General features: G+C 36.0%; 1 protein-coding gene across 2 annotated transcripts in view; it reads right to left on the minus strand.

The window, feature by feature from the left end:
• The window catches only part of STIM2 (stromal interaction molecule 2), a 166,578-nt gene that overhangs the window by 2,618 nt on the left and 136,601 nt on the right, over positions 1 to 27,359 (minus strand). The window contains exons 5-12 of one of the 2 annotated variants that reach the window (XM_043438288.1): positions 24,104 to 24,219; positions 20,797 to 20,974; positions 20,054 to 20,231; positions 15,482 to 15,649; positions 15,193 to 15,216; positions 14,690 to 14,790; positions 14,151 to 14,389; positions 3,827 to 4,100 (exon numbers count right to left, since the gene is read on the minus strand). In XM_043438288.1, the coding sequence (XP_043294223.1) occupies positions 3,827 to 4,100; positions 14,151 to 14,389; positions 14,690 to 14,790; positions 15,193 to 15,216; positions 15,482 to 15,649; positions 20,054 to 20,231; positions 20,797 to 20,974; positions 24,104 to 24,219 (1,278 nt within the window). The remainder of the gene's footprint in view (positions 1 to 3,826; positions 4,101 to 14,150; positions 14,390 to 14,689; positions 14,791 to 15,192; positions 15,217 to 15,481; positions 15,650 to 20,053; positions 20,232 to 20,796; positions 20,975 to 24,103; positions 24,220 to 27,359) is intronic. The other variant, XM_043438289.1, reaches the window with a different exon arrangement.

Below are 27,359 nucleotides of genomic sequence, written 5' to 3' on the forward strand. Positions count from 1 at the left end.
ACCGGGACGGTCAGGCCTTCGGCTGTCCCCCCGGCGGCACGCCGTACCCTTCTCAGCCTCGGCCCGGCTCCTGCCACATGCCGATCTTGTGACTCCCTCCAGGCTGCTGCTCTTCCTGTTCCCTCTGCCTCATCTTTCTCCCCTCTTTTTCTCTGCATGGCTTACTTCTCCCTGTCATTCACATCACTGCTCAAATGTTCTCTCCCCAGAGATGTCTCCCCATTCACCCTATACAAAGCCACTTTCTCTCTCCTTTTACTTGTCTTTGTTTAGCTTCCCAGAACTTATCACTACCTAAAATACTTTATATTAACTTGTTTACAGTCAGTTTCCTCAGAAGAAAAGAGACTGAATGAAGACAGGGAGTCTTACTAACTTGTTTTTTCCTGGAATTGTGACAAGCTAATGGGGACATTTAATAAATAAGGGAGGAAAGGAGGGAAGAATAGGGATCATGTTATATTCATTTCCGTATGTACCATCCAGGTGAGATGAACAGCACTCACTCTATGAAAGGAATGACTACAAAATGGAAAGTACAGTCAAGGTAGGATCAGAGTAAAAAAAGTAACTGGCAAAAGAAATTAGGTGAGAGAAGGAAAAGAACTGAAGACAGAAAGGCAGGAACACATATGATCATAATCCACCAGCTGGAACTAGGCCAGGACCTTGTCTCACCTGTCTTGGCAGCTCAAGTTTTTAGCAAGTATACAACACACAGCAAGGACTAAATTCACATTTACAGAGTGAATGAAGTAAATCATCTCTCACCTTGGAAGACCTATGATTACTATCATGATTCACATTATGAGATGCATGTTTATGGCTTCTGACATATATCTTAATATCATACTTTAGATACATATTAGATTGCTAAATGTATTTAGTCTTTCTATGAACTTTACACATACATGTATGTGCAGATTGTCTATTACACCACAAGGTCTCAGAAGGCAGAAAATCTCCTGGGAAAATAAGAGATTTTTTTTTTTTTTTTTCAGATTTTTTTTTTTTTCATGTATTTTTATTAGTTGGAGGCTAATTACTTTACAATATTGTAGTGGGTGTCCATTTGACATGAATCAGCTATGGATTTACATGTATTCCATCCCGATCCCCTCTCCCACCCCCTCTCTATCCCATCCCTCTGGGTCTTCCAGTGCACCAGGCCCGAGCACTTGTCTCATGCATCCAACCTGGGCTGGTGATCTGTTTCACTATAGATAATATACATGTTTCAATGCTGTTCTCTCGAAACATCCCACCCTCGCCTTCTCCCACAGAGTCCAAAAGTCTGTTCTGTACATCTGTGTCTCGAAAATAAGAGATTTAAATGATGCTTTCATTTTATACAGTTACATGTACTACATACTTTTTCAAAAGCTTTTACAACTTGATAATGGATAGTGCTAACAGGGGGCAAGAGGCAGTTCAGACAGGAAGAAATGACTCAGAAATCAATCACTGGTAAGGACTTTTCTGCAAGGCTTCTTTCTGGAGTAGATTTCCATTAATCAAACAGCATATATATATATATATATATATATATATATATATCACCATTCCTAGAAGCTGTTCAGTTTCCCGAATCAGAAGCTGATTTAGTTAAAATTTTATGAATTTACTCTTTATTCTGTTATGTAGTTTGGCTGCTTTGTGTATGAAATTCTAAACTAGGTTAAAAATATTCCAAAGTCTAGTTTCTAAAATCTAAATAATGTGTAAAAAGAATACTGGTCTAAGTTAGGAAACCTAGATTCCTGTCCTGGTCCTGCCATTAATTAGCTGTACAGCCTTGAACAAATCACTTATTCCGATCTCAATTTTCCTGTCAAAGTAAGAGAATTTTATTAACTTCTAGTATTTCTTCTAGTTCTCACATCCTAATTTCAAAACAATAATAACCTGAAGTGTTGCTTCTTCTGTATAACTTAGTCAGATTTGGAATATAGGTCCAGTTCACCTTAAAATCTCCCATTTTTTTCTACAACATATATTCTTTGGAATGTTGAACTTAACTGTATATACAATTTATGTCATTTTTCTACCTTTTTTTCTCCATATTGATATGTAGTTGAATTTATGTAAGTTTAATGCATGTATAACAAGACTTAAAGTAAGGTTTAAATGAGTGTGTACATGTAGTAATGTGTAGAACATAAAAGATCAGTAAATAGCAAATGCTTTATTTATTATCATTTTGTAAGGATTCTGGTGGTTCAACACTTAAAAGACTAAAATAGAGAAGAGGACGTTTTCTGAATCTAAATTCTTCTCATATTTATCAGCGAGCTGTGAATTTCTGACAGTGCTCTTTGAAACAAGGACTGAACATTTCCATCACTGCAAAAAATTCTAGACAAGAATTTTAATTCTAGAGTTTTCCTACCAATTTCTGTAAGCCACACAGAATTAGTTTTGTCAGTAAAGCCATCTTACTGGTGACTACAGTTACACTGCAAAGGCTAGACCAAAAAAGCTAGCTATAAAGTATTAACCAAGCAAAGCTGCATCAAATTCTCAGTAGCAGTGAGGATACAAAACTTGTTCTATCTCCTTAGGAATATGCCATACTGATCACCTGCTAATCATACATTTTACTTCTACTGGTAAATAAAACAATGTTAAAAAAAAAAAAAAATCACATGATAGAGAGCCACCGGGGCTCATGGAAAATGTCCAGCCCATTCCCTCTGGCTTTGTTTCTCTCAGGAGAGCAGTAAGAAGTCAGGCCACACAGCTATTAAGTGGCAGGATCAGAAACTATTAACAGTTTTCCTGTCACTTATTCCTCCTCCAAAAAAGGAATATGGTTTAGAAAGAGAGATCCCCAACAACACGAGGTCTCACTGGACTGGAACACACTGCCACTATATCCATTTATAGAAAGAAAAAAGGAGCTGTTGTGAATATAAGTTCCTCCTTTAAGTTCCTAAACCTTTAGCATCTGAAACTGCGTGCTTGCTACCAAGTACTAGCATGCAACAGAACAAATCATTAAGTGACAACAAATATTTTAAAACCTGAGTCATTCATATTTAATGTGTCTTTCTGCTCAAGTATACTGAGGTTCGTGCCTTTACAGTTTACATACAGAACTGTTCATTAGACAGGTTTATATTCTGAGACGTGAATCAACTGTGTTCAATGGCCCCTGACAGTTATATCTCAAAATATCCTAGGTCTGCAGTGGGCAGATTTCTAAGATGGTTCCCCACTTCCCAGCCCTGGTACACACACATCTCCCAGTTAGTTATGAACACTACCACAGGCGCTGCTATGAAGGGATCTTGCAGGTACAATTAAGGACCAAATCTGTTCATCTTAATAGAGAGAGATTACTGTTCAGCTAAGCCTTTTAAAATTGAGTCTAGAGATCAGAGATAAAGGCAGGCAGAGATTCAAAGCAAAGGAGGCATAGAGGCCACACATAGATGGCAAGGAATAGCGGGCAGCCTTTGGAAACTGAGAGCACGCACAGAACCCAGCACCTCAGTCCTAGCACCACAGGAACCAAACTCGGCCACAACCAGGTGAACTTTGATGAGGCCCTGCAAGCTCCAGATAAGAACAAAGCCCAGCCAACACTTCGATTTTAGCCTTGTGAGACCTTGAGCAGAAAACCCAGCCACACCAAGCTTGGACTTCAGCATACAGAACTGACAGCTAATAAATGGGGTGTTGTTAGAAGCCACGAAGTCCGTGGTAATGTGTTATGCAGCAACAAAAACTTCATACCACACACCACTCCTACCCACCCACCTCCGTCCCCGCTCCTCCCACCCACCCAGCCAAGCACATACTGTACTTCATTCATTGCCAATACCATTGCTTTTCTGCAGAGAAGTAGATGGCCTCCTCCTCCTCTTCATTCCGATAAAGAGCAGGGCAGCTTGACACTGAGAGGATATCTGGATCAGGGGAAGGCAATGAGTGCGGCGTGTGCGGCGCGTGGTGGGGCTGCCGCGCGTGTGACGGGTGAGGAGCGTGTGCAGGAAGCTGGGCTCGCTGAGACTGCGGGGAGGACGGCATGATGCTACGGCGGGAGCGACACAAGCTGCTGCTTCTGGCCAGTGACGCGGCAGGTTTAGCCATGGTCCCTGAAAACCAAGCAGAAACAAAGGACAAGGCTCATAAAACCCAATGCTCCTTTCACGCACGCCGCACAGACACACTGGGGAGAACTGGCGGTCCTGTGGCCAGCGAATCCACCACCACTGCAGTGAGCAACTGTACACGTATTACCATCCTCTACCACCTACGATTCGCAGGAATGCTAAGAAGTAAAAAAAAAAAAATGTAACAAAAATAAAAACAGGTCTAAAAAATAAACAGAAGTGAACATAAACACTTGAGGTTTTAATATAATGACTGACATTACTAACCTAAAAGCTTAAATATTTACCTATGATAACAAATCCTAGTATTTAAAAACAACACAGCATAAAGACAGCACAACTTGTTTGAACACTGAGACATTTTAAATCAAGAATCATTAAATACTGTATATATAGTCTCACTACCTTTTAGGCAAAGGTTAGATAAAAACTTGTTTCTTAAACACTGACTATTGTGGAACTAACCAGAAGTCTTAGATTACCTTCTTTCTATCTGCTCCAAGGCTCAGTCCAGACCTATGCTGATTGTAGACAAACTTCCCCTACATGCTTAAATCTTCAATGAATGGGCACCTCATTTCTTTGTCTTAATGGAAACAAACTCTCCTAAGAACACCCTGCTCAAGCTGAAGCTATTCATTCTTACACAACTCCTATCTGTAGCATCAGGACATCACACTGATGGCCTTCTCATTCCCCAATATTGTCTGTAAACTCTCACTCCTTTTATAAAAACGTGGTTTTTTCACTGCTCACACTAGTAAGCTCACACATGAATTTCTTACCTCCACTTCACTAGGCACTTGCTGTTCAGTCATTCTCTTCCCAGTTCATCCAACCGCTCATCAACTTGACCCATCTCATCCGTAAGACCATCACCTTAACCAATCATGGTTCTCATCTCTTCTCACCAGACATTCACCTCTATTCTACTCTACCACCCATTCTCATGCCTTGGTCTTACTATTATTCAAAACTCCATTTTTGAAATAGTAAGTTTCAGATATCAGATAATCTAGACTGATCACATTTCGACCTTTCAAGCTCTCACGTTCTATTCCTTCCACTACCTGTCCCATTCTCGACCCTCAGCTCCATGACCCTATTCTACGGATTGTCCCTTCTGCTGCCTTTAATCTTCATCTTCTCATCTTCCATTTCCCATCAGCACTTAAAAATAAAAGTTGAAAAAACAAACCTGAGGAACAGATAAACCGTAACAGTGACAACAAAACCTCTACCCTCAGGCTGTTTTCGGCTGACATCTCTTTCTTTTTATGTAAATGATTAGTGTTGCTTTCTGCTGTACTTTATCTTCACTCACTCAGGAAAGAAATGGTAAAGTGCTTCCATATGATTTCGCCACAACTATTGTTAACAAAGTTACGATAAACTTCCTCACTGCTAAGTTCAGTGAGTATCTCCATCCTTTCTTATCATTGAATGAGCACATGACGTCACTAGTTTGTCCTTTCCTCGACTTCTCCAACCATCTTCTTACCTCTTCCTTCACTCACCGCTTCAAAGTTCTATTCTAGGCCTTGTTCCATTCTTGTTCCACTTTTCCTTCTCAACAAATTTCATCCACTCCCATTACTTCAACTATCCTTTGCAAAGTCAAGAGAAGTCCAAATCTGTGACTCCTGCTTTCATCTTTTTTCTAAACTCCGGAACTTCACATTCACCTGCCTAATGGACATTTAAGTATTCCACAGATGTCCATACTGAATTCAACATTTTCCTTCCAAACACACTCCTCCTTCTATGTTCTTTATCTTGGTTAAAAAGGAAAAAAATAAAAAATAAAAAAGAGCCATCACACCTCACCTGGTTATATGAATTGGACACACCAGATATTCTTGACTCTTCTTCCTTCATTATAATCTACATCTGCTGCTGCTAAGTCACGTCAGTCGTGTCCGACTCTGTGCGACCTACCAGGCTCCCCCTCCCCCGTCCATGGGATTTTCCAGGCAAGAGGACTGGAGTGGGCTGCCAGTGCCTCCTCCATAATCTACATCTAGTTAATCATAAAGTGTTTCCAATTCTACCTCCTCAATATCTCTCACATCGGTCCACTCCCCCCTCCACCACCACTGCATTATGCTGAACTACTGTACCAGACTAATAACCGATCTTTCTCCTCCAACTAACTCTTCATGCAGCAGCCTACACAATCTCTTTATGACGGAAAAGGAATTTGACATTTTATTGCCTAGAACACTTGATTCTCATTAATTCTAGGATTAGGATAAAGCCAAACACCTTAACATGGCTTAGAATGCTCTATTTATCTAGCCTCTAATTTGGAACTGGGGTCCCTCTTCTCTGTTATGAGAATACTAGGAAAAAGATACTCACTTCACACTCTCATTCCTCATCTCATCTCTCCCTTGACCTCCTATTTCAGGTTTTTGCTTAAAAAGCAGCTCCTCCAGGAGCTCTCCTGGCCCCTCCAAACCTAAGGTCAGCATTTCCCCCTCGTGCTCACATGGCAATACCACAGTCTATTTCCGCAGCATGAAGCTTTTCTCATTGCATTGCTCTTGCTGGTCTCCCATCAGACCGCATGTTTCATGAAGGAAGTTAACTGTGTAAAACGTTCAGCACGGCATCCCAACAACGAGCACAGAGCCAGGCAAAAAAGCAGACACACAGTAAGTATGTACTGAGTGAATCAGTAAACTGAATGAATTCAGAGAGTGAATCAATGAACAACTCAAACAGAAACAGCCAATGAAGTATCTTGATGGACTAAAAAAAAAAAAAAAGGAGGTGAAACTGAAGGGAATATATTCATAATATCTGACTACCTCCATAATGGACGACCTCCATACAAGGCTTTTTTGAAGCACAAATTATACCATATAAAAACACTTATAATTTAGTAGGCCAACAGTTAGAATTTTACTTACCTATGATTCATATATTACAGAACTAGAAGATTTCCAATATCGGAATCTTCCAAAGTCCAATATCACTTCACCAAAGAAGAACTAAACATCCTACAAATACTAAAGGAATGTATCCAGGCTGACACAGATAATTAAGTTCTACAACTCTTAGCATATGATGCAGCCATTCTCATCAGCCACTGGTTATTTGATATATACAGTAAAATGTAGCCACATTCAGCCATGACTAGGAGTGATGAGAAAGACTGAGAAGAATTAGGATTCCCTGCTTGCAAAAAATGAGTCTTACTCACAAATATGGAAAGATATGTCGCTAAGAAGGATTAAGAAAAAAATTAAATATATTCTAAGTAATCCAATAAAGAATATAACAAAGATAAGAACCAGTACATGGGTCACATATGGAATTGTTTACAACTCTACAATTCTTTTGAAAAATTTTCTTCTCACATATGTTGTCATCTCTTTCACCTAAAGAAATGTACAAATCCTTCCATTAGAGGTATAGTTGAGGGTCCTTCTTCCTTGTGGCTTAATGAGGTTTATAGAGGGCTGCACTCAGTTATAACACCATAAAACTCAAGTAGGATTAAAAACCAGTTCATTTTGACCTTGGGTAACAAACTCTTCTATACATAGGTGAGTATGTTTAATAATATCTCCAGGCAATTATTAATTCTCAATGAAAGTCTACAGCTATCCCATCCTGTGATTTATCAGAGTAGTTAAGTGAAACACTATAAGTTTACTATACAGAAATTTATTTCTGAGATAATTTTTCATTCTAGTATCAGTAGTTACATACAGAAGCACAGTGGTTTAATATGATGCTATTCTGCAAACTGTTATGTCCTTATGACAAAGAAGGTAAGATTCTGTTTTGAATAAGGGGGTCCCCCTACCACCAACAACCAAAAATCATAAGTCATTGGACGTCTGGTTCTAGCAATATGGCAGTCAAAGATAACCTGACCACCATTCCCAACCTCTCAGCCCCCAATCACACATTTTAAATATCCTCAAATACTTCAATATGTGGAATAAAATAAAACAATAGTTTTAAGTGCATAGCTGAGTTTGAAAGGAGAGAAAATTCTCAGATGCCAAACAGAAAGACTAAAGCCAGAGCCAATAGGCTTGTGAGTGACGTGGGAACTGCTGTGGGAGCGGCTCAGTCTCAGTAATTTAAGGGTTTGGGTATTAATTTGGGGCTATAAATGACGGCTAGAGCCCACATAAGGGGAGGAAAAGGAATCCAGAGTGAGTGTTCTGGATAAAAGCCTGGTCCTCGAAGGGCCACCACCCTCCTCAATGGGAGGGTGTATTGGAAAAAAAATCTGACCAATGAACAAAGGAACTTCCTTCAATGCATGTTCTGTCGACATAGGAATCTAAAAAGGTTCTTGTGAAAACATCAGTACTCTGGGTGTTCAATACTCAAACTCAGTACAAGCTAACTCATATTACCCTGGAGATCAAGTTTTCACTACTACAAAAGTCTGTGAAACTCAAATTCAAGAAGTTAACCAAAAAAGAAAAGGATGGTCCTGAGTAGGTGAAGCCCTTGAAACTACTGCCAGAGCAAAAGAAATTCTATTGAGGAGCTCCTCACAAAGTGTTTCCCAGGAGCAAGAAAAAAAAGCAAATCCTTTTAAGATAGTTCAGTAAAACACTTTAAAACAGGAGAAGCCATCTGCTATGCAAACTCAAGAAACAGGTGCAATAATTCATCAAGAACACCAAGTAATACAATTATCAAATAAAACTAAAAAATAAGATGTTTAAGGTCATTAAATTATAAAACAAAAACTGAAAATATGAGAAGAGGAAAACCATTAAAAAAACAAGTAGATTTTATGAAGAATCAAGGAGAAGAGAAATGAAAAGTCACTGAAATTAAAAATTCAAGGAACAGGTTAAACAAACTTAGAGCTGCAGAAAGAATAAGTAATTTAGAAGACAAATCTAAGGAAATTTCTCTGCATGCAGCACAATTCGATAAAAAGAAAGGTTAAGAGATATGGAAGATAAAATAAAATCTAACATGTAACTAGAGGCTAATATTAGTCTTATATTTCTATATGGCTAATATTACAGTAGGAGTAAAGAGAGAAAAAAAAATACTATTCAAAGAGAAAATTACTAATAATTTTCCATAATTGAAAAGAGATATACATCTTCAGATTCAAAAGCATACCAAGTATCTGGGGAAAATTCTATACCTAATTATATTACAACAGAACTATATAATAAAAGAAAATGAAAACATTCTCTAGGCAATGAGAGAAATAAGAGATTAACTAAAAAGAAATGAGAACAATCTATCTTACTAAAACTTCTCAGCAGGAACAATAAGGAGCCAGAAAATGCTCTCAAAATGCTATGAGAGAAATAATTATCAATTTAGAATTTGATATCCTATTAAATAACTATTCTAAAGTGAGAGTAAAAAAAAGACATTTTCAGGCAAAGACAAAAAATTTACCACTCCCAGTCACTCCCTGAAAGAACTTTTATCAAAAAATATATTTCTAAGGAAGAAGAAAAAAGGAAAGAATGAAGAAACTACAATGAACAAAGAAACACATATTTCTCAACAATGATGGAATAAAACAATAAAAAATGATTTTTGCAGGGTATTCAAAAGAAAATACTAGACAACATTAATATATAAGATGGGGAGGGGAGTGTCTAAAATTAAAGCATCTGAAGAACCTTAGGAGAATGATAGAGAAGCTGAGAAGAGGTGTAGGAAATAGACAAAATAATATGCCAGAAATAAATCCAAATGGATCAGCAAGCAGATTAAATGTAATTGGATTAAGTTGACCACAGCTGGCAACAGAGATCCTCAAAGAGAATGCAATAGAGTAACAGTTACTGCTATTTCTTATGCAGACATATTCTAGAGCCTGATGTTGGAAAAAACTTTAAGTAAAAGAGAAGAGATTATATTGGCAAATATTAATGAAAAGAAAGCTCTTTTAGCAATTTTAATATCAGATAATACAAACTTGAAGGCAAAAAGTACTGTTAGCTGTAAAGCAGTCTCTGCATAATCATAAAAGAATAATCTTCTAAAACGATACAGTAAACTTGTATTTACCGTGTAACTTGGTTCAAACTATACAAAACAGAAATGAGCAGAATCACAAGAATAAACTGATAAATATGAGAGCTCTTAACACATCTTTCTGTAACTGATAGAAAAGTAGAGAAAAATGTTGGTATATAGAAGATTTTTCATAACTAATACATGATTTAACTAACAATGTAGTACCCTATAACTAACAACTAAGAAAATAGTTTTCAGATATGTGTGCAAAATTTTAAATATTCAATCAAATAAATGCTAGGTTATGAACCAAGTCCCAGGAGATACCAAAGAATAAATGTTATATAGATACAAATCTCTAACCACAATACAATTAGAAATTGATAAGTAAAGATATTTTTAAAAAAACTAAGGACCAAATAAACAACAAAACAAACACACTACATTTGGAAACTAAAACATATACTCCCAGGTAATTAATATCTCAAGGAAGAGACATGTTGAAAAGTTGGAAACATTTTTAAAACTAGATGACAATCAAACTACACATATTAAAACCTGTAGGTTCAGTTAAAGTGGTTCTCTGAGGGAAATCCATAGCCATAATATCATATATTAGCAAAATGGGAAGACTGAAAATTCATAAACCATTTTGAAAACAACTTGGCAACAACTCTTAAGAAATGCCTTCCCAACAACTGAGAGATTTCTAGATGTCCACCCAGAGAAACTCTCCAAGTCAGAAAGAAGGAGACAGAGGTAAGGATACTCACTGCAGTGTTGTTTGCAAGAGCAAAAGAGCAGAAAGAACCTATCTTGGCAGAAAAATGGATAAACTGTAGTTTACTATTGTGTGTGTGTTCAGTCATTAAGGCGTGTCCGACTCTTTTCCAAACCCACGGACTGCAGCATGCCAGACTTCCCTGTCCTTCGCTGTTTCCTGAAGTTTGCTCAAACTCATGTCCACTGAGTTGGTGATGCTATCTAACCATCTCATCCTCTGCTCCCCTCTTCTTTTTTGGCCTTCAATCTTTACCAGCATCAGGGTCTTTTCCAATGAGCAAGCTCTACGCATCAGTTGGCCAGAGTACTGGGGCTTCAGTTTCAGCATCAGCCCTTCCAGTGCATATTCAGGGTTAATTCCTTTAGGATTGACTAGTTTGATCTCCTTGGAGTCCAAGGGACTCAAGAGTTTTCTCTAGCACCATAATTTGAAAGCATTAATTCTTCAGCGCTCAGCCTTCTTTACAGTCCAGCTCTCATATCTATACATGACCACTGGAAAAACCATAGCTTTGACTACACAGACCTTGTTGGCAAAGTGATGTCTCTGTTTTTTTATATGCTGCCTAAGTTTGTCATAGCTCTCCTTCCAAGGAAAAAGCATCTTTTAATTCTGTGACTATAGCCACCATCCACAGTGATTTTGGAGCCTAAGAAAATAAAATCTGTCACTGCTTCCACTTTTTCCCCTTCTATTTGCCGTGAAGTGATGGGACTGGATGCCATGATCTTAATTTATTATAACATATAAATAAATATACTGTGGTTAACTCATATTAAACCATTTTAGTGAATTTAATTAATCTGTATATAAACATGGAAATTCTCTGAAACATATTTGTGAGCAACAAGTTGTGAAATGATACCTACAGCTTGATAATATTTATGTACATTTTTAAACAACCAATTGCATCTACTGCTTACAGCTATAGCTGCATGTAATGAAAGTACAACACGCTTTGGAGACACACAACAACACAACACTTTTAGTAGGAAGGAGAGACGACATTTTCTTTTTCAGAGAAAAAGAAAGATGGATAAAGCAAAATGTTATCTTCGTAGTAAATAAGTAATTTATTTTCAGCATTTTAAAGCATATCTGAAGAGCTTTATGGTAAGAAATTTTAAATAAATTGCTACGACAATTTCACTGTAAATATTTGGTAGATACTATAAAGATCATAGGAAAACAACTATTACCTGTTCTCCTATCCACACAGAGCTAACCTATGATAATATTTTCTTTTTTTATTTGTACATTTGTATTTATTTATTTATTTAAATATATACAATATTATTCTGGATATAGTTTTTAATCTTTTATTTGGCACTTAACATACCATAGGCAGGCTTCCTTGTCATCACTTCACACTTAGACAATTTACCACACATCCATGGTGCAGATTTAAAACTGCTTTAAAGGATATACAATGAAGATCCTTCCTTCTACCCTAGACCCTAGTGCTGCTGCCAAGAGTTTATCTATCAGGTCTGTCACTAAACAGAGTGGAGTGTTACTTTTTTGCCACCGGGTGGAGACAAAGCTCTCAAAGTGTAGTCTCTGGTATAACTTATTTTTCAGAGATAACAAATTTCACCATTTCTAAAACATCATACTGAATTTAAAATCAGTTCTTGTACTTTCCTATTTTTAAAAGTTCAAATTTCTTTGTATATCACAATCACTAAGAAATTATTCACATTTAGTTGTAAGTTTTGTTTTAAATGCATATGTGGATATCTTGTCCCTATCAAAAAGCACTTTAAAAAAAAGGAAAGAAAAAAACTGGTTAACTTTAGGGAATACATATATATATATACTTCTGATACTGAATAATGTTTCTAAGGAGAAACTGTAACTAAAAAGCTATTATTTTCAAACAAAACCATATACTTATGAATCAGTACTGCACATGGCAAGCTTAAAGGCAGCCTAACAGCACATGGTTCAGACAAACACAAGCTGTTGGCAGAGCTGGCCCACATCTAGATAAAACTTTGCAATCATCACTATTCTGCAGCACGGGGCAGGTGAAATGACTGAGGTCACGCTCGGGCAGTATGTAAATGCAGTGAACACTGCATACAATCTGCCCTCTCCCCTGCTCCTCTTGTCAGAGGTTAGTGTTCTCCCCAGTCTGCTTGTATTATCTGTCTACGATTAAATTAGGTAATTAAAATCACAGATGTGAACACAAGCAAATAGGTCACTGACTAATTATTTGCAAATCAGGGCTTTATTTCATAAAATTGCTTTAAAATTAGAACACTTTCTAAATCTTAACTATTAGGAAAGCTCTAACAACTGGACAGAAAAATTTAAACTGGAAAATGGTCATATATCATGATTTGTCTCAAATTTCTGTGTAAGTTTTCAACTGATCAATGATTAAACTTTGAGCTCCATTCTTTGGAATCTTGTTCTATATATACTGTTTCAAAATGGTTACAAAGATTGGGAAAATATATCAGACAGGAAATAATAAGGATAAATAATTCTTCAAATAATTTCTAATGTAAGAAATACATATTTTAAATTTAATCTCTGTAATTTTGCAACAGTTCCAAACATTAATAAATTCTAAAATATTAAGACTTTACCTTTCTACCAAAATGTACTCTTAACATTGTAAACATCTTCAAAGAATACAGCATAACAAAGCAATTATAATGAAAATTGTACATGTTAAAACCACCTCTGGGAGAAGCACCACTTCTAGCAACAAAAAAATATATTTTATAAACATAAACACATTTAATTTTGTTTAAAGGTGAATGGATTTAGTGCTTTATGAGTTAAATATAGCAGGATAATACTCTCAAATAAAAAGACAGAATTGGAAAAGCAGAACAAAATACTATGAAACTTACCTATTGGGACAGCAACTCAATTTAAATTGATTGGCTCAAAGTCACAGAGTTGGTTAATGAGTGGCAGAGCTAGGATTGGAACTTAGGTTTCTAAGGTCTTCCACTAATTTTTAGTTTCTACTATAGATAATGCTATCATATGAAAGGATGTTTTGCCTCAAAGTTCAGCATTTCATTCATACAATGACTTAGCATGTATGATATGCTATTATATATGCATACATACATATGTGTACCACACATACCTTATATACTATTCTCAAACAGCAAACACAATGAACAATAAGAAAAAAAAATGAAGAATTAACTAAATTTTTATTACAGACTTCAAAGCAAATGATTCATAAAAGGTATGGTACAAAGTTAATTTTTAAATTGTATCAACTCTTTTTTGAACTAACCACTTACCGGGAAACTGTGACACTATTGGGGGTGTATCTTCATCTAAGTCATCTACTCCTCCAGCTATGGGATAGGGTGGAATGGAGACTCTGGGCATCACCACCCAGCTGTGATCACAATAAAGCGAAGAGGTGAGGCTGGGGAGTCCCGAGTTATGGGCTATCTGAAAGCCACAGATCTTCTCTATCTGCTGCCAGCGAAAAAGTCGTTCTCGTAAACAAGTTGTCAACTCAGAAAGAGCTTTCCTGGAAAAGTCAATATAGGAATTACTTCCTCCATCAAAAAGTCTTTAATACAGCACTGAAAATAGGCAACTATATGAGCAGACCAAGGCAGTTAGCCAATTTCCAGAAGAAATTATCCCCTCTTAGAATGAGCATAAAGGATATAATAGTACATGATTAAATGACAAATTAAAACATAAACTGTCTGTAAATTACAAATTAAAATTAAAAATTGTCTATAATTACAAATTAAAACAAATTGTCTATAAATTTTATTTCTACACAATAAAAATAGACAGATAACTGCAATAAGATTCTTACTTTGCTTCCAGAATTTTGTGGTCTACCTCATCTAAGGAGGAGCTATGTGCAACATGTAGAGTTCCAAAGACTGTGCTCCTCTTCTTTTTAATTTTCTCTGCCTAAAAGCCCAAGGAGAGAAAAATAAGGCTCAGTTTGGGAAAAAATACACACACTAATAAGGTTTATTTTCTCTTGAATATATTAACAATTATAAAATCAATGGAGAATTATTAGCTAATACATAGCCCTATTTTCTAAAAAAAGGAAAACAGATGAGGAGAAAGCATGCTTTCCTAAGCCAAACTTTGTTCTGGAGAATTTTTTCTCTTTATTTCCATGGATCAGAAAGACCTGAATCTTCTATTTAAAACTAGAAGAACATAAACTATATCCTACTGCAATGGAGGTGTTAGTGAATGCACTGAGTTTTTTATTGTTCTTTTTCACTAGAAATCAGAATAAGACTCAATAATTTCACGCAATTATTAATAGTCAGACATTAATTTCCAGTAACTACTAACCTGAATCAGATATGAAGCAGCAACCTAGAGGAGAAAAGCTCTGTATAAAACATTTATGATCATGATAGTAGGGGTGATTTTTAAATGATACTAAGGTCATTCTGACAGGTTTACCCTTCTCTTACAAAAGTAACTTTACTCTACAGCCTATGATTACAAGAGTCAATCTACCCACTAAGTTCCAACTCATGAAAGAATCTGTGATACTAAAAATTTTATTCAGGCCTTTGTACACCAACTGGTTAATCCCTTTAGAAATGTTAGTAAGTTCTGCAATGTAGTCGAATACCTCATCCTTAGCAATAGCTAGCTGCATTTCAGCATTCTGTCTTTTTATATTGTAGTACTGGACTTCCACTTCATGTGTTAGCTGAAGCCATTTTTGAAGTGCATCTGGAACAGACCAGCTGCTTCTGAGTTCAAATTCTTTTTCCGCCTTTTTTAGAGCCATTCGAACCTGGGAAGGAGGGAGGAAAAAAGAAAAGAAAAGGAGCAGAGGAGAGGGAGGTGGAAAGAGATGCAAAGGAAAGTGGCAGAGGTTGGAGAGAGAAAGAGAAATTTCTCTTTTTTAAAAGTATTTAAATTGTTTTTTTAAAAAAAGAAATTAAGATTTTTTAGTACCAGAATTAAAAGAAAAAAGCAATCTGAATTATACTCTTTGTAAAATCACAGTCTAAAATGATATTTCTAACACTCAAACAAAAGTTAAAGGTTTAAGTACATCTTAAACTCACTAAGCAAGGTTGTAAAAAGCCAGAGGGTGAGAGGGAGCTTACATCTCTCTTATGTTGCAATACTGCATTTTCACATTTTAAAATAGCCAGACTCAACTGAGAGACAAAAACCCAGGGCGTGTACCAACTGAAATGGATTACATTTTTCTCATAATCTGTTTTTTGGTTTGTTTGTTTATGGACAGGATATGAAGAAGTATCCAAAACAGGGAGAATACTTGTTCTATTACCCCTTCTAATGTTCCCAGAAGACTCTGCTGGGAACTATACACTATATAGACTCTGCTGGGAACTATATACTATAACTATACATTCATTTTTTAAGTAATTACACCATTTTAAAAAAGGTTTTCAGACATCTTCTTTATGCCAGTTATTTCTCATTGTTATGAGCACATCTGCCTCTTATAGTCTGTTTTATATCACCTATATTTAATTTTTTCCTGCTTCTCACACACCAGAAAGTAGATAAATTAACACCTACAGACCAAATGTAAATTTCAAGAAAACAGACTCTGAGTGAGATTCTTCTTGATTTTTCCAAGGGAAACTATGAAGAGCTTCAGTGTCAGAATGTCTAAGTTTTTCTTCTAGCCAACTTTTAGGGGAGCCAGACAACAAACAGAAACCTAAAATGCTTAATGTGTGAGTTTGTGAGGTGGTATTAAGTGCTAACAAGAAAACTCTTAAGGACAGTCTAAGAAAATGAAACAGAGGAAGAGACAACCCATTCTAGGAATGATTCATTTAAAAACTAGCAAGAGCTCAAGCTAAGGATGTGTAAAGATACATGATAGAATTTATGAAATTATGCACACATATTCAAAACCTTCAAAGTGATGAGTGAACTATGGAGCACTGTGCTTTGGGAGCACCAAAACTGCAAATTAGTTTTTCCAAAGTTAACTAAAACTTCATTCCTAAACTAACGTGCAAAGGAATGTCTGATCTGATCACATCTAATTTATTTAAATAAACCTTATGTGCCAGAGTAAACTAGAATACTAGACACAAATTTCTGATAAAGAGAACAGCTGTCAGATACTACAAGGAAAAAAAAAAAAAGTGTAGAAAAATATTTTTTAAAACTTTTTCAAGTTTTCTAAAAACTTCCTAAAACTCTAAAACCATCAGACAGGAAGTAAATAATTCAAAATATAGACATTAACAGGGAAGGTAAAACAACACTTACTTACTTACTTAAGACAAAGAGTAAGCAACACTTGCCTGACGCGATTAGTTATGCAGTATGCTTGGGACAATACTGCGCTTAATAAGACATTGGCAGAGCCCTGCGGCGTCCCTGCTAATCTCTCAAGAAAGAAGCTGAGCTCAGGTCCTGTGACACAGAGTTCTATGCAACACTGCAAAGTGTAGGTCACACGCCCGTCTTCTTCTAAAGTTAAAATTTCTGTCAGTTTTCACTGTCAGGTGAGTTTACATATAATCTGAACAAATTCACTCATGCTTTTCTCAGTAAGATGTATTTCCCCCAAAGAGCTCAATAAAGAGGGAAATAGATGCAGTGGAAATTGAATAATTAATAGCTTTTACAAAGGATGAATTGTTTCAAAATACAACAATTACATAATTTTTGTGTCTTAGGAATAAAAAAAGTAATAACTAAAAACATAGTATCTCTCACACACACACACACACACAAACAACTTAAGTATCTGAAAACTTGGCTTCTGGACCTGACTTCATGATTTATACCTCTGTGAGCTTCAACCAGTTCTTTCCTTTCTGAGGCTTATTGTTTTGTGTATAGGGGTACTATGACTTGTCCTGATTTTAAGTTTCTTGAGACTTTAAAAACAAAATAATTTATGTATTTAAACCACACAAAATATAAAGTGGTACTATTATTCATACAAAAGCTCTTGTTTAATGGAAATTAACAAAATATGTACCAGTTTTTCTGCCTTCTAATTTTGAGGAGTTGATTACCCATCACATAAGATACAATAAAGCTTTAAACTATGTGGAATTATGGATTATGTGACATAATATGTAAATTAATTTCCCAGTTAAACTTACTTCTATAAACAAAGCTTTTAATAGCAGTATGGGAAAACATGGACTTTGGAATAAGACACACGTAATCTTGCCTTTGCCACATAATAGCTGTGTTACCTATGGCAAGTTATTTAACCTCTCTACATACACATCTCGTCTGTAGATGAGAATGTATCTATGTACAGTGAGGATTAAAATTTATGAGCAAACCATTTGCAATGATGTACACAGCATAAAGTTTTGGCACACAGTAAACACTCATAAAATTGTGTTTCTTATTACTATAATCATATTGGACAGAGTTCTTTTTAAATACCCAATTCTCTCCTTTAAATTACTGACTGAGGATCTCATTAGGATTATTAAGTTTGTGCTGGGTTGTAATATCCTGGTAATCTTAGGGTCTGCCATGCAGTGCAAGGCCTCTAGGCTCCAAATCCCAGACTAGAATACTTGTGATTTAGAGGTCCTTCTTTACATGGTGTATTTTCCTCTCACTGAGAGGCAGTCTCCATTACAACATGCTATCAGTTTATGTCTCTATAGAAGATTTCCCTCTACTGCTTTCTGATTTGTCCTTTCTTATCTGCAAAGATCAGAAAAACAGTTAACAAGCTTTTTAGTTTAGTACTGGGAACAAACCGAGACTTGAATTCTCGTTGAGAACAGGTATGGAGTTGTCACAGAAGTAAAGAACATACAATTAATTCTCAAACACAGGCTAATTTTGGCTAGGCCTTTTTTGTGAATTCCTTGCTTCTTTACGACATTCTGTATAAAGAAGGTTCTGTCCGGTAAACAGGACCAGACTACAAAATAAGTTGAGGAGTCATTTTAGAGAACAAACTCCTGACAGGGAAAAGACTCAAAAGACAATGTCTAGGGTATGAGACAAAGAACAGTTAACGCTTAACAAAAGAGATAGCTGCATTCAGTCAGACAAGTCCTACCAAAAATGACAATCCTGAAGGAACTAGTAACATACACTGGATATTTTCTGATGAGTTTAAGTTTAAACCGAAACTCATTCATTACTTAATTTTTATTTCATATTTAGCACTTGACTGAGAAGGCAACATGCATAAAGCAAAGTGGGAGGCAGAATACCTAAGTTCTTGGCCCTGTCTTACAAGTCACTCTCTAAACTTGAACACACTTTCTTGTCTTCATTTTGTTCCTCAGGTTCTTTATCAGTAAAGAAAGGGTCAAAGTCAGAAGAAGAAGATGAGATTATGGAAGCAGAGGTTGGAGTGACAGGCTTTGAAGATGAAGGAAGGGGCCATGAGCCAAGAAATGCAGGCAGCCTCTACAAGTTGGACAAGGCAAGGAAACAGATCCTCCCCAGAGCCTCCAGAAGGAATGCAGCCTTGTAGACCTATTTTAGACTCTGACTGCAAGAACCCTAAGATAATAATGACGTGTTGTTTTAAGCCACGAAGTCTGTGGTAATTTTTTATAGCAGAATTAGAAAACTAATACATCTACCTCTGAATACATTCTCCTGCGACCTACCCACCTTCTCTGAAGGATAGTGCAATGTCTGAATTCCATCCTGAGTAAAGGCACAGCAGAAGCAGATATTGGAAAGGACATCTTTTGGACAACTCCAAAATCTGTACCACAGAATGTTCTAAAACCATTTAACAGGATTCAAATGGATGTTAATGGAGATTATTAATATTGAGCAGAGAAGTTTAACATTACATATACTAATATCCCACAGACTGTAGCCTGCCAGGCTCCTCTGTCCATGAGATTTCCCAGGCAAGAATACTGGAGTGGGCTGCCATTTCCTTCTCCAGAGGTCATAGTCAGAAACTGAGACATACTACAGATGTTAAATAAACATCTTAGGTTTACTCAAGACAACATGCATGGGCTAGACTTCATGAGTGAGTGAACATGATGCTAACTTTATCTTTTAGTTGGTTCTTTGTTTTTTGCTGTATGAACTCTGCCCAATGCTAACAATATGGACAGGTGACCCTGTTACTAACCAAGGAAGAGTATATGATGGAACAAAATGTAGGAGACTGAACAAAATCAAAAACATTCTTCAGAGTAGCAATACAAATTTCCTCACAAACACTTCTTTAAAACGTAAATACCTGTTCCAATTCCTGCTCTGCATACTGACGTCTACTCAGTTCGCACTCAGCTCCCTCCCTCAGCTCTCTCAGTCGACAAGCTTCTTCCTTTGCATAATTGATTTCATCCATCATTTTGCGCTCCAGATTTTGCTTTTCTACGGCAACATTTCTGTTTTCTTCCTGTGCCTTTTCAAGCCTTACAGAATAAACATGAAAATTCCTCACAAAAGTTCCCAAAATTTCATTATTTTAGTGAAGAATGAATACGTATCAAGCAATAATATACATGTTTTAATCAGAATTCAAAGCAATTTCTATTAATCTTAAATTTGGACAACAAAAACATCAGGTTACCTACTAGACAGCTATTTGGTTTATCTTGGGCTAAAAATACAGAAATAGCATGGAAACACTCTTCAGGAAAAAGACTTTTAAAAAATTGTTAATTATTTAAGACATGTTTAAAATAAAATTTAACTACACATGTAGGTAATTTAACTACACATGTACCTACACTACAAATGTAGGTAATTCTACCTACACTTGATTTCCACTTGTCTTCTACTCATTTATTCCCTAATGCATACCTTTTTGATAAATTCGTAATTATGATCTTTCTAAAAATGTGAAATGAAGTATACACACAATTCCTGATGTATGTATCAATCTAAATACAAATGCATAAGCACATGCCCATATTACATATTCACAAACTGTATGGTCCCACATAAACAAGATTTTAGCCTTTTTTACCTACTCACCTCTCTTGTAAGTCCATTAGACTTTGCTCTGCAGTTTGTAGACTCTCTAAGTCTTTCATCATTTTTGCAACATGCTCTTTTGATGTCTTATTCTGTGTATAAGCAAACCAACATCCTCCAACACCAATTACTATAGAAACTGTAAGGATAAAATCTTTCATCCAGTTATGAGGAGGTCCTATAAAGAGAATTACAGATGGCAAATTAATCTTTGAGTATCACAAAGTCTCAGTACACATGGCTAGTTAATTTACAAAGTAGTAGATATCTAAAAACAAAACAAAATATGAAGATGTCCCTCCCATATATAAGCCCCAGCCTTTTACAAATTCTTTCTTCAAATAATCAACGAGTTTACGATCACTATCTGATATACTAGACCTACAGGAGACAGGGGCTTCCCCCGTGGCTTGGTGGTAAAGAATCTGCTTGCAGCGCAGGAGACGCAGTTTCGTTCCCTGGGTCAGGAAGGTCCCCTGGAGGAGGAAATGGCAACCCACTCCAGTATTCTTGCCTGGGAAATCCCATGGACAGAGGAGCCTGGTGGGCTATAGTCCGTGGGGTCACAAAAGAGCTGGAAATGACCGAGCAGCTCAACAACAACAGTAACGGGGGGCAGAGGTAACCCCACATGGATGCACCATGCATGCCCTGCTGGTACAGAAGGTTAGTGACAAATCCTGGGGCATTCTGAAAAAGCAGAGTATCTCCAATCACACAGGGAATGGTCCTCCATGGGGTGAAAAGGGTCATAACGAGTATCACCGTCACCAGCCCAACTCCCCTCCTTCAGACAAGTTAGGTAGCGGCCATGCTTTAATACAAAAACTGAAACCCTAATCATTCACCAGAAAACATTCTTCCCAAGCATGCAGCCACGTAACTAGTTAGGATTAATTAGTGACTCTCAACTGAGAGTGACATTTCCCTCCAGCAGACATTTGACAACTTTTGCTTGTCACAATTCGGGAAGTGGAAGTAGGGCTATTTGCTACTGGTATCTAGTAGGTAGAGGCCAGGGATGCTGCTAAACACCCAATAATGTACAAGATAATCTCTTTCCTGCTCCCACTCTGGTGATAACAAAGAATTATCTGGGAATTACACAGCCCAGAATGCAAATAGTGGCAAGGTTGAGAAACCATTGGACAAATGATCATGACAAGCCATGTTTTAGGTGGCTTTTTGCCAGAGAGATCTGGGTGACTCATGGGAAACAGGTGCCAGGGAAAGAAGCAACCCCCACACTTACTTGTTTCTAAAGTAAGGAGTAAGGAGCCAGGGCCTATTGTCTTCAGTAATACAAAACACAGAAACCGCTAGTCAAATAATTTCCTAGTTTATCTCTGAATGCAGGGGCTCAATTGAGGGATGCAGGATAATTAATAAAACATGATGTATTATTTCTTGCAAAGAGATTATAGGTTTTCAGTGAAAAACTGCCTAGCTGCCCATACCTCTGGCAGCAAAGAGATATTTTCCATGTTTGACAAGATGAAGAGCTCCACAGAAATGAAAAGTTCTCATGCTTACAAGTCTAGGGTTTGTGTATGTTTACATAGTGTGATAAACAGCATGCTCTATGCCAGAGACCCTCAGAACTACATATTTTCAGAGCAGATACCCTCACCTACAGTGAAAGAGATTCTCTCTTCAATCTTTGGCAGAAGGCTAAAGTCTCAAAAGGATTTATTTTTATTCTGCCTCAGGCTGAGAGGTTCAGCTCGGGCTCTAGTTCAAATATGAGACTTATTCAAGCTGAACTATAATCACCAGAAATAATAAAAAGATGAACAAGTCTCAAACTATACAATAAATATCATGAACTGGTAAGGATTTCAGTGAAAACTCCTTTAAAATGTATCTACATTCACTTGACACTGCTAGTTGTTTTTTTTTTAATAATCTTAATGTGGGTGTTCCAACCATAAGGTTCATTCACTCAAGTAATAATTCTAAGACAAACACATTAAAAAGGTAATGCATCATTAACTTCTAAACTGGTTTGTTTATTAATACATTTGTTTTCAACATTCTTTGAGACTAGTTTGGTTTCTTTAAATGATAATACTGTTTGGCTTACAGAGTAGTTTGTTCTTGGATCAATAAAATAAAAATATCCCCAATCAATCTGTATACAGAGACAAACGCTATAGCTTAATTCCTATTTTAACCAATAATTCACATGAAAAAACTAGAGTGAATCTCACAGAAGACAATCCCCAATAGAGTCAGTTGAAAACTCAGGACAAGTAAAAGGTTAGAAAGGGTATCAGCTCCATGGAATGCTCGGCATTTCAACAGTGTTCTATTTCCTAGAGTTTGCAATTCCCACCAACAGTGTACTTCCACCAGCTCTCACAAAGGGGGGTTCCAGCTGTTTCACCAGCTGCTCTTTTAGCCTGAGCCAAAAAAGAACCACCAGTAAACTCATGGGATGCATCCAACCTCTCCGGTAACCCTTTTTAAAGCAGGGGCACCCCCAACACAGTATCACAGAAATCTATAAGCCTCTTAACTGCAAAAACTGAGGGAAAATAAACATTAGTTTCTTCATTTATAATTTCTGAAAGCCATTTTTCTAGAATTAATTTAGTTATTCCGTTTTGAAAAATAAAATTCCTCTAAAATGCGTACTCTTCAAACAATTTTCCCCCAAAGCTTTCTGAAATCTGGAAGTAAATGACGTAAACAAATTAAACTTCCCTTCTGGGAAGAAAGTATTCCTGTCAAGGTAAAGAAGAAGAAGGTTTATTTTCCTTACAAATATGACAAAGCCAATTTCTTCAATGTTCTTGAGGAGAACAATCAAATAATATTCTCCACCTTGGGCTTCTGCCAGAATAGTCTGTTACTTTATACAGTTTCAAGCAGGCCTCTAGGGCCACTGTTTTTGATCTGTATCTTAAAAATCCTTTTCCTGGTAATTAATAAAGTCCAGTTAGGATTTATTATTTCATGTCATCAAGATAGTTAGAATGCACCTTTTTTAAAAAGGACTCTAGTGAATATCGAACTATAATAACAAACATTAAAACTGCTATAGAGTTTTAAATCTAGAAATTTAATCAACTTACATACAGTTTTACAACTTTCTGCATCAGTAACCAGCTTTGAAAATACCACACATGGTATTTCAATGACAGAAAAATCTCATCCTATAAATCTTTTAAGACAGCATTATACTCTTTTATACCTAACAGAGGATTCTTCTGGTCTACTACCTTTCTTACTTTTTCCTTCTTTAAATAACAACAGATGATCTGATTATTCTTTTTCATCATACTTTGTGTGAGAGAATACTAACGCGTTAGAGGTCCGAACAAAACCACATCCAGCGCCTTGAGCTGAAGTTTTTGTCTGTGACTCCGGTCGCTGATTTTCAACTGAGAGATCATAAATGAAAATTCATGCACTGCTATCCTGTTCATTTAAAAAATACATATATATTAAAAATATTACTAGGATGTACATTTAAATATTTCAGCAACATACTTAATACTTACATATATTAATGATGAGTACTTTAAGAGTTCACCCAAGTGCAATTCAATACTTTATTATATGCAACAAAAACCTTTTCAGTGCAAGCTTAGCAATGCAAATACTTCTGTATGTCAATAATTTCATTGCTATATTGATGTTTTTGTTTTCTAAGGTTTCTTTATGCTATAAATTAATGTGATTCAGAAATTTATCAAATTAAAAATATTTTATAATTATTAAATTACCTCTGGCATTTTACCATCATATCATAAACAACAAGAAAATTGTAAGCAACTTACTTATTAACACAGCAGATTTAATCATTCTCAATTTAGATCATATTCATTTTCCTTATAAATATCATTTTAAAAACCTGTACCTTTACATTCTAATATTTAAACTATTTAAAAATTAAAGTTACTGAAGTCATAAATGAAAAGTAAAAAGTCATCACTGGTTGGGGGAATAAATTGAGGAATATTTGTAATAAGAAGTATAGAATCATTTCACTAGCAATGAAGAAAGTCTGCAGGGTGCCAAAAGGCTCAGGTGAAATAAGGAAATAAAACTGCTCTGCTTTGGACTTCCAATCCAAGTAGGCCAGTAGTTAAGATTTCTTATCAACCAAGTGGGATACATTTATGACACAAAGTGTAATAATAATAATAAAACTGTTAATAACAATGACAATTAAAAAAATAAGCATGTATTATGTGCTGAGTACTGTGCCAAGAACTTTTCAAACTCAAAAAATTCTATAACATATGTAAAATTGCCATTTTATAAATGAGGAAACTAAGGCAGTTGTAACTTGCCCAAGATGACATAATTAGTAAGAAGTAAGGTAGGGATTCAATCCCAATTATCTATGATTCCAATGACTGAACTCTGAACCTTTTTTTAGGAAGATTTCAGGTTACAGAACTCCTATGAGGTTTCCACAAAACTTTAGAGAGTAAAGAACTCTAACTTTCCCTACAGAAAATGCCTGCATTCATCGTCTATGTGGGTAACCTTCTGTGTGTAAGCCCTTGTCACATCTTTAATATGACACTTATTAAAGTGCCTGAAGGCAAACTGTGTCTTCTCTCTTTATCCCCAAACCTAGCATGGTGCTTGGCAAAAGTAGATGCTTGATAAATGTTTATGTAATAGATGAATGAATGCATGGATGGGTGCAAGAATGAGTAGCAATACTAACAGTATACAAAATTTAAGAGAGACAATGAGATGTAGTAAAAACGAAACTATAAAACAGAATTTTATGCAAAGTTCAATATGAGTCCAGAGGTGGAAGGGATTCTACCTGAGTGGGTGAGGATGTCAGGGAAGTTCACACAGGTCTGAAAGGAATGAGGAGGCATGTGTCAGGTGAAGAGAGCCTTAGTATAAGCTCTGGTAACAGAATTACAGAATATAGAAAATACAGTAAAAGGCTTAAGATAACCATGACATGAAAACTAACATAGTTTTACCTACCTACTACAGATGTAAAGTCACAGAAAGGAAACAAAATAATGAATTACTGTAGGTATGTGTACATCTGGAATGTGTAATACATTTTCTTATACATTCTTACAAATAGCTCTTATACCTATAGTTACACTACAAAAAGCTTTGTGACTTAGGTAAGTAATTGCTACTGCCCCTTTGAATGGACTCATCTAATTTCTATCACCATATAAAAGGGGCTTGATGAAGACTATGCCAGTTTTTCTTTACCCTCCATTTAAAAAGGCACCAGCAGGCTGACCTAAAAGTTGAACTTCTACATTCATAAGTTTTCTTCTGTAGTAACATGTTCACTATTTTGAAAAACTTTTCTTGATTAAGTATGATGTTATCTCAACAATTCTACCAGAATTTGAGGTTATCTCTGATAACCTTCAGGCTTCCCGGGTGGTTCAGTGATAAAGAATCTGCCTGCAATGCAGGAGATGCAGGTTTGATCCCTGGATCTGGAAGGTCCCCTGGAGGAGGAAATGGCAACCCACTCCAGTATTCTTACCTGGGAAAGCCCATGGGCAGAGGAGCCTGGTAGGTTACAGGCCATGGGGTCACAAAAGAGTTTGACATGACTTAGTGACTAAATAACTGAAAACATTTATTTCACTAAAAGAAAAAAGTGGCCATAACATTTACAGTCAAAATACTGAGCAGCCTGTTTATTTCACATTGTTATTATATAAAGAAATTTTCCAAAGGACAACATAAGAAAAGTTGTATAAGTCACAGGGTTAACATAAACAACTTAAAAAACCCTAATCCCACCTTAATGTTCTACTATCCTGTTTTAACTTAGAAACTTGTCTTATTTAAAAGCAAGAACTCAATTTTAATTCTTTTCTTCTTTCCAGCATCTAGTTGCACCATGAACATAAGAAATACTTAACATGCACTTACTGATTTGACTCTTAACCGCATTAATTTCATCATTATAGTATGTGCACAGTAAAATCAGAAATACTGATCCTCAGAATACATTTAAGGAGATATGAAAACTTTCAACTTGATCCAAAATACAAACTTCTAAGCAAAAAAAGCTGTGTACTTAAATAAGATATATGCAGGCAAATTGATTAGAAATATGCATATAATAATAGACATTATTAAAGTCTTTTTTGATACAGAAACCATCTAAGTTTGAATGGAACACGAGCAATCTTGTAAGGGTCAAATTTCAGCGAAATTTCTACAAATTTTAACATTTAAATCTTCAGTGATTACTAGGTTAACTAATGGAATTTTTAAATATAATTTAGAAAAGTAGTGACAATTAATTCCAGACATCTAAGGGATAAACTAGCATCTTATACTTTGATATCAGGTCTATCCAGGTTCAAACACTACCTGGGGCAAAGTATTTAACTTCTTTCTGACTTGGTTTCTTCAATCTATAAAATGGGAATAATAGTACACACTTAATTTTAACCTGAAGCTTAAATGAGATAATACAAAGCATCTCTGTGTAATATACATTCAAAAATAATTACTATCATTTACCTTTTATTTATTAAACTTTTTTTAAGATTTAACATTGTCACTAATATCAAGTGGTTATTGCTGTTATTAAAAGA

This window comes from Cervus canadensis, chromosome 19 (assembly GCF_019320065.1).
Source record: "Cervus canadensis isolate Bull #8, Minnesota chromosome 19, ASM1932006v1, whole genome shotgun sequence".
Lineage (NCBI taxonomy): Eukaryota > Metazoa > Chordata > Mammalia > Artiodactyla > Cervidae > Cervus > Cervus canadensis.